Source organism: Sebastes umbrosus, chromosome 3 (assembly GCF_015220745.1).
Source record: "Sebastes umbrosus isolate fSebUmb1 chromosome 3, fSebUmb1.pri, whole genome shotgun sequence".
NCBI classification, from domain to species: domain Eukaryota; kingdom Metazoa; phylum Chordata; class Actinopteri; order Perciformes; family Sebastidae; genus Sebastes; species Sebastes umbrosus.
The window spans coordinates 242501-256803 of record NC_051271.1 but is presented as its reverse complement, the minus strand read 5'-3'; the positions used below and the strand labels follow the sequence as shown (position 1 = coordinate 256803).

The following is a 14303-nucleotide window of genomic DNA, read 5'->3' as shown; positions in this document are numbered from 1 at the left end:
CAGGATCATTGGCAGGAATTATTGATGTATCGTCCCCAGCATTCGGTTGTATTCATCTCCTCCCTCTTGTGTCACTTCTAATTGTCAAAAACAAGATGGCGATGACCAAAGTGCCGAACTCGAGTCTTCCAGACCGTAGAGTCCACAGACCAGTGGGTGGCGTCCCGGTGACTACGTCCTCTTCTTACAGCCCGTCTATGGAATCCAATCCGACATTTTATTATCTGTTTGGAAAACAGCCAAACCGACAGAAAGCAGGACGTCGGTTAACTTGATGTTGTTCTCACAGCTCTGCTGAAGGTGCAATCACACCTACACTTTGATTCCTCTCAGCTCAAACTGAGCATGTGCGAGGTTTGTCAACAGAAGTCACATGACTGAGTTGTAGCTCTGTTTGCTGGACAGATGTTCACTCTGTCATCCTGCCAAGTTTACTGATTTTTTTGGCAGCAGACGGGGAGTCGAAATAAATCCGATTTCCAGTCCCCCTTTTATCTTTAAATGAGCGTGACGGACTAAGCTGTGCTCCAAGAACACTTAATAAATAACTCAATTTGTGCGGATCATAATCAGATTATCATTAATTTTATGAGTTTCCATCTGCTAACATGCATGTCTTTATAATAATAACACAGCTTGTCTTTATCCAGAGACACTGGAGAGGCGTCACGCTGTCATGTACTTTTAAGTAGTTCAATTTAAAAAACACAGCTGACTAAAGTATTTAAAGTCTTATTTTCATTAAAGGAATCACAGAAATAGTGAATAAATGAGTTAAAGGAATCCTCCTTGACCCCGTCTGCACAGCGAGCGGCGTTAAAAGGGGTCTCGACCCAAAGGTTGACAAACTCTGGCATCAACTGGAGGGTTGTCTTCAGTTTGAATCCTCAGTTTGAGCGCCTCCATTTATACCTGGAAGATGACAGATTCACGTTTGTAGGTATTAAATGTTGAAATAGTGTCCGGTTCAGTGTCGGCCCCGTCCGTCTGTGTATTCCTATATATCTCTGTCTGTTCTTCTTCTCCTCCGTCACACCTCTGTTGTTTACTACTTCAGCAGGACGTTAATTGGCAGTGAATAAAAGAATACACCACTTACCACTCCCATTCATTAATCCCTCACTAATCACCACGATCCCCCCCCCCCCCCCACCACCAACACACACACCCCCCACATTCATTCACACAAACACACAAACTCCCCCATCTCTCCCCCATCTCTCCCCCATCTCTCCCCCATCTCTAACATCTCTCCTTTAACTGTTTTCAATTTGTTTCTCGTTAGCTCTTTAAACATGCACCTCCTTCTCTTCACACTTTGTCTTCTAACGGGGTGCAAAGAGAAAGAGAGAGAGAACATGCACAGCCTGATGGGGGGGATAAGAGCGGGTTGCATGTTTGTGTTTATTATGGATTTATTTGACAGGGACAGTACGTGAAGGTAGGGATGCACCGATACCACGCCATTCAGACCGAGTACAAGTACTTCCATTTGAGTACTCTCCGATACCAAGTACCGATACGAGTACTTCTCTGTGTCTAAAGAGCCTCGTTAACAGCCAGCTGGAGGGTGTGAGCGACACACGGCAGGCTGGGGAGTCCCGCATACGAGGCGGACTGTCCTCAGTGCGCCCCAACCGCGTCGTGCACCCAGATCGGGGCTCGGCCCACGTAAAAGGCTCCAGGGGTCTGTGGCGATGTCGGTGACCAACACGACCCATCTTGAAACACGGACCAAGGAGTCTAACGCACGCACGAGTCAGAGGGTGCAAGCAAAACCCCGTGGTGCAATGAAAGTGATCCCGGCCCTGCGAGGTCCAGCTCACCACCGGCCCGTCTCGCCCGCACCGTCAGGGAGGAGGTCAGGTCGTGTTTTTATTTCCGTTGGTAGAGCGTTCCAGAAATGTTTCACCTTTTACTGTAAGAGACGAGCGAAGGTTGTTCTGTGTTGTGTTGATCCCCTTTAGTGGTTATCATCTATTGGTATTCATTTCTGTTACATATGGACAACAGTAGGCAGGCGGGGCGAGATTGTTCACACATTTAAAAATTCATTTGATAAAAAAAAAACTTGTGAAAACCGAGCAGCTGATTTAGAAACCTTTAGTCGTGGTCCTGCTCACAAAGGTAATACTTCTATTTCCAGGTGTCGTCACGGAGAGCGGAGCACGGAGGGCGAAAGGAAACACAGAGAGAGACCTCGTCCTCGTCCTCCTTCCTGCTCTCCACCACATAATGAAATAATGAGATAATTAGATGAGTAATTGGGACTGATTCTTATTTCTCTTTCCTCCCGCGGTGACATCTGCTCGGCTGCACAGAAGAGCAGGGAAACAAATACGGAGCGCAGATTTAGGGCAGCACACCAAACCCGAGTCCAAGCGGTGCATTATGGGGGAAACGGGGACCCCGAGTTAGCCGGTCGTTTTTAGTTTTAACATCACCCTTGTGTATATATACGCTCTGTGAGTGTGTGTGTGTGTGTGTGTGTGTGTGTGTGTGTGTGTTGGAGAGGAGTGATTCGTTGCACACATGCAGTCATCCGATGTGCTGCTGTTTGATGTTGGGGGGTAATTCGTCAACCAATCAGAGAGCTCGACCTAGTTTTTTTTTCTCCTTCCTTCCTTCCTCGGAGCGATGACCACGTACAAATGTTGAAAGTGTGACTGGCTCAACGCCACGGCAACGCCACGGCAACGCCACGGCAACGTTAGCGTAAAACCTCCAGATCCACCGTTTGATGTGTTCTTGGGTTGATTCACCTTCTTGTGAGACACCGCCCACTTTTAATCGCTTCTACAGCGTCTTCGTTAACAAGCAAGTGTGTGTGTGTGTGTGTGTGTGTGTGTTTGTGTGTGTGTGTGCGATGGTGGTGTGTTAGTCACAGAAATAGCTGCCAGCGCACATCAGCCTCCTTTGAGCTCATCACCAGATACTTCAGAGAGAGAGAGAGAGATGAGATGAGATTAGGGATTTGGTTTGCCGAGAAGCCGTCAGATTGAATCGACACACTGTGTTTAGGCTGCGTTTCATTTTCTATCAGTGTGTGTGTGTGTGTGTGTGTGTGTGTTTCATGATCTATCAGTGTGTTTGTGTTTCCTGTAGTTTGATTGCGTCTCTGTGTTTTACCACGCCTTTGGCCAATCATGCACATATTTGCTTTATTCATTTCCCCCCCTCTCTCCCTGCAGGACATCCATCCATACAGTAGATACACACTGCTCACACTCTGCCAGAGGAGGTGTGACTCTCAGTAAACAAGCTTTTATAGATTTCTATTTGTTCACACAGACAAAAAAAATGGTTCAACAGATTCACTGAAGTTTGTTTTCTGCAGCGGAGAAAAATGATTTGGTTGATCTGATTCTGCTGTGATGTTTGTGAATCTCTCTCTCTCTCTCTCTCTCTCTCTCTCTCGGCTCTGTGGCTCTCAGCACTCACACAGTCCTCTTGTTTTAATGTCTTCTCACTTAACAATTTGGAGTTGGTTATCCCTCAATAGAGCCGTTTTAGTCTTCTTTAGGGAGTCCAGAGGGTGTTTAGGGGAGATAGCAGGTCAACAGTAGATGTCACATAGAAGTGGTGAACATCATCTGAAAGCTGAGAACCTGGAGATGTATAAGTGTTTAGAACATGATGATAGTAGTATCTGATGGTCATCTCCATGTTCTATTATGTCTCATCAGTTGTTGCAGGAATTTCTGGGGTTGATACCATTTGTTCCACAGATTTGGTGCTAAATTAAACCATTTCTTTTACCACTGGAGAATTGATAAAAATGATCAATAATCCTCCAGAATACCACATTAAGACACCAAGACCTCGAGGAACACCATAGAAGAAGACATGCTGTGATTTGAGATCAAAAACGTTTGACATTTGGAGATTTCTGCAAGAATTGCATTTTTTGGCAATTGGATGGCGAGCACTAAAACTGCTCAGAAACCCCCTTATTGTCAATCTAGCTAGGAAAGCCATCCATCCTCTGAATGCTCTAGGTCTCTAGTCTGATCCATCCATCCTCTGAATGCTCTAGGTCTCTAGTCTGATCCATCCATCCTCTGAATGCTCTAGGTCTCTAGTTTGATCCATCCATCCTCTGAATGCTCTAGTTCTCTAGTTTGATCCATCCATCCTCTGAATGCTCTAGGTCTCTAGTTTGATCCATCCATCCTCTGAATGCTCTAGGTCTCTAGTCTGATCCATCCATCCTCTGAATGCTCTAGGTCTCTAGTTTGATCCATCCATCCTCTGAATGCTCTAGGTCTCTAGTCTGATCCATCCATCCTCTGAATGCTCTAGGTCTCTAGTCTGATCCGTCCATCCTCTGAATGCTCTAGGTCTCTAGTCTGATCCATCCATCCTCTGAATGCTCTAGGTCTCTAGTTTGTGTCTGTAAAGTTTCATGAGGCTGTGATCATCCTAGAGGTCACCACAGGTCATTTTATACAGTGAGGTCAATGAAATGTCTCCTATGGGGACTAACATCATCACACATGAATCCAGTTGGGCTCATTGGATCCACCAGAGTCTCAGCTTTACAGTGAGACCTGATTTATGGACTTCATCACTGTTTAGGGACCCCAGGATGCAGAAATATTCAGATACACCATTTTAGAATAGAAGACAGTAACAAATTTATACTGCAGCTTCTTTCCCGACATGGTAGCATGACATGGTTGGTAGCAATGGATTCCTTTTACATTTCTTTTATACAATACATTTCTTTAACTACAGGCTTTATGGTCTTAAATAAAGTAAATTAAGATTGATTGGGATTCATTACTGATACTTTCAGGCAGGAGAGACTAATTCAGTTAAAAGTAAGTTATAACTGTGATGACTTTTTTTTAGTTTAGTTTTTAATTTACAGAAACTTTTATGGCATGACACCAACTGTGGATCACTCAGAGAGTTCATACCTTCTAAATGTGTTGTTTTAATGATAGACATTTTTAATCTGCATTTAGATCTGCATCAAAACATCGAGCAAAAATGCACATATCTGCAATGTTAATAAATCCTTACAACCGCTCCTGCAGGAGGATCAAAAACTAATCACTTGTTCCTTGTCCAGCAATCTTTAATCCTATATTTTAACTAACATATTAATGTCCCCATAAGGACGCTTTTTTACCAAATTTCACCCAAAAGGCTGCAATCAAATACAGTAGAAAAGTTTGGGCAAACTAAACTGTCAGAAATGAACATGTGATCACGTGTTGACAACAGGGATATAAAGCTTTTCTTGCTTCCTCTCTTGCTGGTTGTTTGAGACCTCTGAAGCCTTGAAATCAGACCCTCAATCTCCAGCGAGGCACCAAGGTCAAACTGAATTTGATTTCTCTCCAGCAGTCAGTCAAACATCATCCAGTCAGTCAGACCAGACAGCCGGTCCTCGGGGCGACATCTGAGAACATTATATGTCACGAACGTCACATGAAAGAAAGAGACATCCAAAGAATGAAGGTCTCTCAGAAACACATCAACTACCGAGGCCAAAGAATGTACAGGAACCAGTCTCAGTGTCATTCTGGAGAAAATAAAAGAATAAAGAAAGAAAACACAACAATAGAAAGTGTTGTAACAGTGTACATATTGAATGTACACAACAAATAGATAGCCTGCTTACCAGCGAGTTATCTGTTCACTGGCTGCTTATGGCTTCATTCCATAGAGCGCTGCAGGGATGACGTGTTTCTGTCGGCCAACCAGGAAGTTAGCATCGCCCCGGTTCCCTCCATAAAACTGCAATGGGATTGTTCCATTGGAGTTTGGATTATTGCAGAAAATCAGCTCTGTGGCAAACAAACGTTTATGATACTGACACGTTTTGTTCAGCAAGATAATCCGAGAAGTAAAAAGCCAACAGGCTGTAAAGGAACTACACCGCGGTCCGATGCCTTCACCTTCACCACCACTGACCCTCCAACTTGTAATCTGATGTTGCTAAAAATAGATAAATCTACAAGTTGAAAAGCTCGAGTTAGAATTCATTCATTCTACCTTTATTTACATCTCGAGGAATCATTGAGGACTCGCGCTTATTTTCAACGATGTTCAATAAAACAGAATAAATACAACACAAGAACATAATTAAGGATTATTAACGAAGTCATTTTCAGGTTTTAGGACTCATTCCTGCAGCCCTCTATTGGCCAGCTATGAACTACGGCTCATGTTAGCCTAGCTGATGTGATGCCAGGATCAGACTACAGGATATTACACACGGTTACGATGGTCACTGCGTCAGATTAGACGACTGAGAGTCAGAAATTCTTGTCGTGACTCGGCCGCAACACGTGACGGACTACACGTCGGTCCCCTGTTCCGACAACACACATTTTCCCGCCAACGCCGTCTCTAAAATATACGGGCCATACGACCATGTAAAGGGGCCCGACCATGTAAGGGGGCCCACGAGGCTCCGGGGGAAAACAATACAAATATAATTCACAGGGAGAAGAGAAAGTGGGCGAGTAACGGGATGCTCCATGATGTAACGTCTGTGGTGTTTTTTATCCTACTATGAGGTCCTGCCAACACATTTAGCAGAAACAGAGCGACGTGGGTATTGTTCTGGATGTTTCTGTCCACCTGCAGTCGTGTTCACTCTCCTTCGGTCCATCAAGTCTTAAACAAAATAATATCTGGTGCTGAATATTCTACTGTAGTTATTTCTGCTGCAACGTGATCTCACAGAAATACACGACCTCTTAACAGCGTGGTGGGGTAATGTGTTAGAATGACGTGCAACCACCAATTGAACTACTCGGTTAGGTTGAGAAAAGATCCTGGTTTTGGTTGAAATCAGTATGTTTGATATAACATACATCGCCTTAAGATAAGTCAACGTTGACTTGTAGTTTCACGCGGGACACGAACACCGGTCACCTGGGTGAAAGTTTTGACCCGTCCACCCTGACACCGACACCGATTTTGATTGAAACGTATTTCTGTTGAATCTGATAATGACTGTATCCACAACGACAAAGCATCGTAATTGACTTTCCGTTGGCGTTGTTTCGTGGTCATTTTCACGTGTTTCTGTGAGATCAGGCTGCTATGTCAGGCAACACTAGCATGTGTTAGCTCGTGGTTCATGTGGTTTATAGAAAGCATTAGTTGTTGGGACAGATAATCAAAGCGTAAAAAAGCAACTGAAATCTGTGAAATCATAAATGTCTAAATCTTCATATTTGTATCATGTGCATGTTGGTACACAGCAGAAGATAGCAATCTCCTTCATGCTGCTTTGGGTGGTGTGTCCTAATAATGAAGCGCATGCAAAGGAACATACTCAGACATTAAAACCGTCAACTATAAGATTAGACATCTCATCTCACAGTCCACTGGACTTACCGCCGAATTAAGCAAACTGTACAGTCACTTTGAGTTGAATCTGAATCACAGTAAATATGGAACATGTGTGGAAAAAATAGATTAGTCTGCCAGCAAATTCTGTTTTAGTGTTTCTGGTTGCTGACTCGTCATGTGATGTCCTCGTGTCAGTCCAAATCCCGAGTCCCCCGGCCGTGTCCCTCGCTGTCACCAGAGTGGATTACATGTTTTATAATCAGGTCAAAGGGCAAAGAACTACACCCAATAATGTTATTCTTACCTTTTTATAAAAGCACCCTCAAATGACTGAAGCTAATTGCAGTGCAGAGATCATTAAGGTAAAAGAGGTCTGTTGGACCGTTGACTTTTAAGGCTTCTCAACACAACTTTATACTTCACAATCTCTGTAATCTACAGAAACATAACATGAACTTGTGTGAATCTCTGGTATCAACTTATATTTATCAGTTTTTATTCATTTTTTGCTCCTGCTTGAGTATTTCTTTCTCTTAGTTCTCTCCATTTCTCTCTTCTTCTCTCACTCACTGAAGGTCCTTTCAGACACAACGCCACAATGGGACCACTGCACTCTGAAACCTGTTATTTCCGGCGGCATGCGGCGCGCCACAGCGACTATTCGCTGCATCGAGCAAAGCCCAAATTCAGATTGCACATTGCGATGTGCAGCGAGCGCAGCTCAAAGCGCGTTGTGTCGCGAGCGGCTCTCTCCTGCCAGTAAACCACAGTTGGTGTAACTCTATTGTCGTCCGGGTGGAAACAGTCGGGTTAGTAGACGCTGTACGGCGCCAGAAACAGGTTGGGATAACGAAAAGAAAAAAAAAGGTTTGAAAATGTGTCATAAATTGCGAGAAATACGGGAAACCAGGAGAGGGCAATGAAAAACAGGAGTCTCCCAGCAGACTCAGGAGGGTTGGCGAGTATGTCCGGTAGTCGCTTTCAGTCCAAAATGGCGGAGGTGTAGCTCTGCTGCTGGGCGCTGAAGTTGCAATGACACAAACAATTCTCTGCTGTTAGCTCCGTTAGCTGCTAGCCGCCGTGTGGAGGCCGGTAGTCCCGGCTGTGTGGGCTGTAGCTGCGGTAGCTAACGGAGTCCAGGCAGAGTGCTGACGTTGTGCTGACTGAACATCAACTGTTTAATTCATGCTTCACCATTAGAGGCTCATGCATCAACTGATTGGTCCAGCTGACTACGTAACATCCAATCATATCAGCTGTACTGTCTTTATAACCTCACCATTATGGTTACATCTAAATTAGACAAGTTCATGTTCTTCAAGTCTGTGATTCTGGAAGTAACCTTGAATAAACCGGTAGAACCTGTCCGGGCGTCCGGAGTGAAGACGACCACGACCAGCGTCGGGTGTGATGTGTTCAGTTGACTTGTCTTGTTGATGGTCCCCGTCTCTCTCATACATGTTGTCTCACTTCCTCTCCTCCTCAGCCCAGACCCCTGTTAGGGTTAATTAGGTATTGATTTGATCAGGGCCAGGCGACGGGGGGGGGGGTTTGCTGTTCTAAGAGCTTTGGTCATGCTAAATTATTAATGCTCATGCTGCACTATATATAGCTCAGGTCCAATGGTCACAAGAAAGCCAAACGTGGGCTCTCGGTTCCTGTGCGTTCCCTCCCTGTTCAGACGCTTCCTTCAGGGTCGGATTCCTTCTCCACGGCTCTCATGGAAACTGCAGAGATGCTGTTTTCTTGTGCGTGTGTGTTTGCTTTGATTATTCGAGCATATACTGAATGAATTTCTGAGCAGCTCCAACAGCACTGGGAGTGTTTTTGTTTTTGTAGAACTCGCTAGGTTTCCCTGTTGCCATGTCCACACTGAGGCAGATACATCTATCATGTCCCAGTCAGTTATGAAATGTTCATGTTCAGTCATTCATTCATTCATTTTTGGCCCCCTGCTCTGCCCTGAGTATTTCTTTTTCTTAGTTCTCTGACAACTGCACCACTGTGCTCTTATTTCCAACGGCTTGTGCCACGCCACGCCGGCTTTGCCGTGGCGTTGGGATGTGATGTGCGCCGAGCGCAGCTCAAACTGCGTTGTGACGCGAGCGGCTCTCTCCTGCCAGTAAACGACATCAGGTGTAGCTGTGTTGTCTTCCGGGTGGAAACAGTCTTATACCCGCTGTACAGCGCCAGAAACAGGTTGAGATAACGAAAAAGGAAAAAACAAAGTGTGAAAAATTGCCATAAATCAGAAAAATATGGGAGAGTTGTGACCCCAAAAGGAAACCTGGGAGGGTTGGCAAGTATGAGGGAAGATAAAACAAGAACACAAGTCTATTTCCCGCCTCTGCCACTCTGGATTTAATAAACAAACTATCCAAACTTACACAGACCGTCTCAGCTGCGTCTCTTCTAGGGACGAGGTCTCGCCTATTTTGGACGCGAGCCGCGCGGTTCACCGCAACAACAGACAGTGATCGTTTGACAGTCATCATACAGCAAGATAATCAACACTTCCTGCTTTCATTTCAAAATAAAAGCCCTCAAGCGTGTTTTTTTCTGTGGACAGAATTCCTTCATTTGTTAACACGAGGCTTTTATTCTGAAATATGTGCAGGACAGTGTTTTAGAACATGCAGTGACTTGGAGAGCTCCATGAATGAATATAGTACGGAGTTTTAATGGTGGATTATTACTATTATTTACAAATTACCACGTATACAATAATCACGTTATGTGTGTGAATATTTGAACAGTTCTTTTTTGTATTTATTCACATATTTGAAGTCTGTGTTGTTAGTTGTTTTGTTATCCCTTCTGGTGCAGATGTGCATTAGCTGGATGTCTTGTGATTCCTCCCTCCGTGCATGTATTTGTGTACGTGTGTTTTTGTGCTTGTGTTAGTCTCTAAGTTTGTGTCACGCTGCTCTCGGCTGCAACGCTCGACTCTGTGACGTGAAACGAAGTGACACGATGGAGGTCTCAGAGATTGGGACAGCTCTCTCTCTCTCTGTATATATATATATATATATATATATACACGTGCATTTTTGCATAACACACTGACAGAATCCAAGATGCCATACTGTGTGTGTGTGTGTGTGTGTGTGTGGGAGGGAGGGGGGGTCTCTCTCTACCATGTCATGTGTGAATGCTTTTGGGCCCGGCGACTAACTGACCTACATTTCTGGAGCTTTTTGCCCGTCCGTGGCTTCAGGGAGACTTTGTGGCTGTTATCTCATTTAGCCAATCACATCCCCTAATCTCGTCTGTCCAATCACATCCTGGAGCTCATCTGTCCAATCGCAGCCCCGGCCTCGCGCGCGGGGGCGGGTGGGGGTCTTCCTCTACTTGACGCTGCATGCTCCGCCACTGGAGATGCATTTTGTGACTGTCACTTTAAATATGAAAACACTCTCCATCTTGTGGCCCAAATAGCATGGTGGGGGGGGGCGTGTAACTTTGACTTTCAGCGCTGATTTCTCACACTGCAGCGAAGCAACCCTAATTATCCCCCCCCCCCAACCACCACCTGACTTGAAAGGAGAGCTGTATTTCGGTGCATATCAGCAGCTGGAGAGGAGGGAAAAAATTGAAGCTTTTGAAAATTCTTTGAAGCTTCCGTTTTTTTGTTATCAAAGCTGCCTTTGTAGGCCGCATGAATCTTGCATGTGCAGGTTTAAACGTGTGTTGAAACGTGTGCTTACTGCTATAAGTCACACCGGAGGAGCCGACGGGCGACGGCTCGAATGTTTTGAATTTGGACTGCTGTTTGGACCCGTTTTAACCCGTTTTAACTACGCGTTTGCGTGCACATGGCGCTGCCTCGCCTGTCCTGCATCGTTTTGGAGCGTCGCGTATGTAGTCAGAAACACGTTGTTAAAAAGCGACTATATTATCTGGAACTGGAGACTCAGTTGTCTGTTGTGCTCCTGCAGCTGGCGCTCCGCTACATGCGAGGCACTAATCTTGTCGGTTAACGGTTAATAATATCGGTTAACGAGGGTCGGTTAACGAGTGTCGGTTATCGGTTACGAACATGTTTCTAAATGAGCATCCCTAGCAGGAATGCAGCTGGTGTGAACACTCGACGCGTGAATCACGCAGCCGCCACGCGCTGTTCCTGCAGGCGGTCTGTGAGGGCGGCGTGATTTAAATGCTCCGTACTGATTTGACCTGAGCAGATTGACGAAGACTTCCAGACTGAACTGAAGTTGCTGCCGTCAGGAGGTCGGCCGTAATGATTTTATAACGGAGGAAACACATATCGACGCAGGCTGCTGCTTATCAGGCTGGTTCATGACGGTGTTAAGTATGTGGCCGGGCAATTGGCTATACTTGAACTGTGTATATATATATATATACATATATTTATATATGTATATATATACTGTATATATATATACATAGATTTATATGTATATATATATATATATATATATACTGTATATATATGTGCTCCGGTAACCTTTCAGTTCCATTCCATGCTAAAAAAACCCGCTCACACACATCCACGTGTCTTTGTCTCTGTTTCTCTGTCGGCCTCCATCTCCATTTAATGGAGGAGGGGGGGAGGTGGAGGAGGGAGAGGGGGGGGGGGATATGTATTTATGTTTCTCTGTATGCGGTTGCCAGGCAACAGCAGAACGAAGGTATTTACAGTTAATAAAAAGTGAGTGACAATAGCTTGGTGTATTAGAGGTAAACGCTAATTTGCTTTAAGAGCTGAGAAGAAAGACGAGGGTGTGTGAGCGTGCGTGTGCGTGCGTGTGCGTGCGTGCGTGTGTGTGTGTGCGTGTGTGTGTGTGTGCATAGTGACTAATAAATGCTTCCACACCCTGGCTGTATAGGCGCACGTGCGTGTGTGTGTGTTCGTCTATTGTGTGTGTGTATACATAATAAGCGCTCGTCATCCTCGTCGTAGATATTTCTCTGTGTTTCTGTTTTTGTGTGGCCTTGTCTATTGTGTGTGTGTGTGTGCGTGTTTTGTGCTCTCACATCATTGTCTATTGTTAGTGTGTCTAAAAGGAGCTTCCATGTCATTGTCTGAGTGTGTGAGTGATTTTATTATTATTATTATTACAGCTTCTATGTTTTCTTTTTGTTTAGTTTGAGCTTTACTAAACTGTTTATTTTTAGATGTGAAATGTTTTAATATCTAAAATGTACTGGGGATTTTTTGTCATGGTAATATTTTTACCTATTGTTGTCCTTTGGGTGTGTTCTTATATATATAACCCATCATACACACACACACACGTATTGCACATTCCTTTCATGTGAATTTGTCTTTTTACTCTTTTAATGTGTGAAACATGTTTATTTTCACCCTCAGTCTAAATTCACGATTTCAGATAACAAACCACGTTGTGCTGCTATTTTTGTTGTTGTTGTTGTTGTTGTTGTTGTTGTTGTTGTTGTTGTTATTTGTCGTTGCTATGGGAGACCAGCGGATGCTGTGCATCAGCAGAATGAACCCCACGGGAAAAGCACTTTGTCATTTTATGTTCCGAACCCTTCAAAAGATAAAACAATGGCTCCAAATGCTTTAATATGTCAGTTTGACAGCGTTTCCCTACGTATAGTATTTAAGATGCTGTCATTCGTTGTTTTGATGGTAAACATGTCGGCTTGCTTTAACATCACATCTCTTCTCCTCTTCTTCTTCACAGGCTTTGAAAGCATCTTGGAAGGCTTGTTTGGGCCGGGACTAGTCAACGATATCACCCTTTTCCAAGGTAAGCGTGCTCAAACACACAGATATGCTCTCACAAATACAACTTTATACAAACCTTAAAACAATCTTTACTTGTCTTTTAGTTATCAAAACAGAATTACAAAGTGAGTCAAACTAATCAATAAATAAATCTGTAAAAAGGAAAATAATATTTAAGTTTTTTCTGCCAATAGTGTTATGATTCTGATTCCCTGTGGATTACTGTTCACAGACGTTATTCTGCATGCACGGTTTCATTTAAAGCTCTAATACGAGCTCATTGTTTACAACATGGACGTTCTGATGATCTATCTGTCCAGTGAGCTGTCTTACAGATATGTACTGCCATACCAGCAGAATCAACAATACTGCCAAAACTGCTTAGAATACATAACAATATGATTAATTCATACAGCAGACATGTTTCATTTATGCTGTTAAAACCAGACAGATGTCCCCAAACAGCTGGAGAGAGCTGCTTTCTGCTGCTCTCTCTCTGACGCCAGAGATCTTCTGATTCTTGCAGGTTAAACGTGACTAAAGCAGCCAGCGTTCCCGACCGGAGCGTGACCTACACAAACCGGTCGGTCCGGTCCGCTATTGTCTTTTTCGTCAAAGGTTGCAGCCAACGTCAGCTAAAGTTACGCCATAGATGTTTCTGAAATTTAGTTTCTCACTTAACCCCCTAACATCCACAATAGAGCCGTTTTAGTCTTCTTTAGGGGGTCTAGGGGGTCTTTAGGGGGTCTAGCGGGTCTTTAGGGGGTCTTTAGGGGGTCTTTAGGAGGTCCAGAGGGTCTTTAGGGGGTCTTTAGGAGGTCTTTAGGGGGTCTTTAGGGGGAGATAGCAGGTCAACAGTAGATGTCACATAGATAGAAGTGGTGAACATCATCTGTGAGTGAAGTTATTAAACTGATTAATTGCAAATGAACTGCACATTTTTTATCTGTTCAAAGTATTTAATCCTCTTATCAACATGGTAGTGAGCAAATCTGCTGCTTTATGCAAATGTATGTTCATATTTATTACTGGAAATGACAGATATTGATCCAGAAACCCTCACAGGTACTGCATTTAGCATAAAACAATATGCTCCAATCATAACATGTCAAACTGCAGCCCAACAGGCAACAACAGCTGTCAGTGTGTCAGTGTGCTGACTTGACTATGACTTGCCCCAAACTGCATGTGATTATCATAAAGTGGGCATGTCTGTAAAGGGGAGACTCGTGGGTACCCATAGAACCCATTTACATTCACTGATCTGGAG

General features: G+C 44.1%; 1 protein-coding gene across 1 annotated transcript in view; it reads left to right on the top strand.

The window, feature by feature from the left end:
• The window catches only part of lcor (ligand dependent nuclear receptor corepressor), a 116312-nt gene that overhangs the window by 52572 nt on the left and 49437 nt on the right, over positions 1–14303 (top strand). The window contains exon 2 of the mRNA XM_037764239.1: positions 12990–13055. Within this exon, the coding sequence (XP_037620167.1) occupies positions 12990–13055 (66 nt within the window). The remainder of the gene's footprint in view (positions 1–12989; positions 13056–14303) is intronic.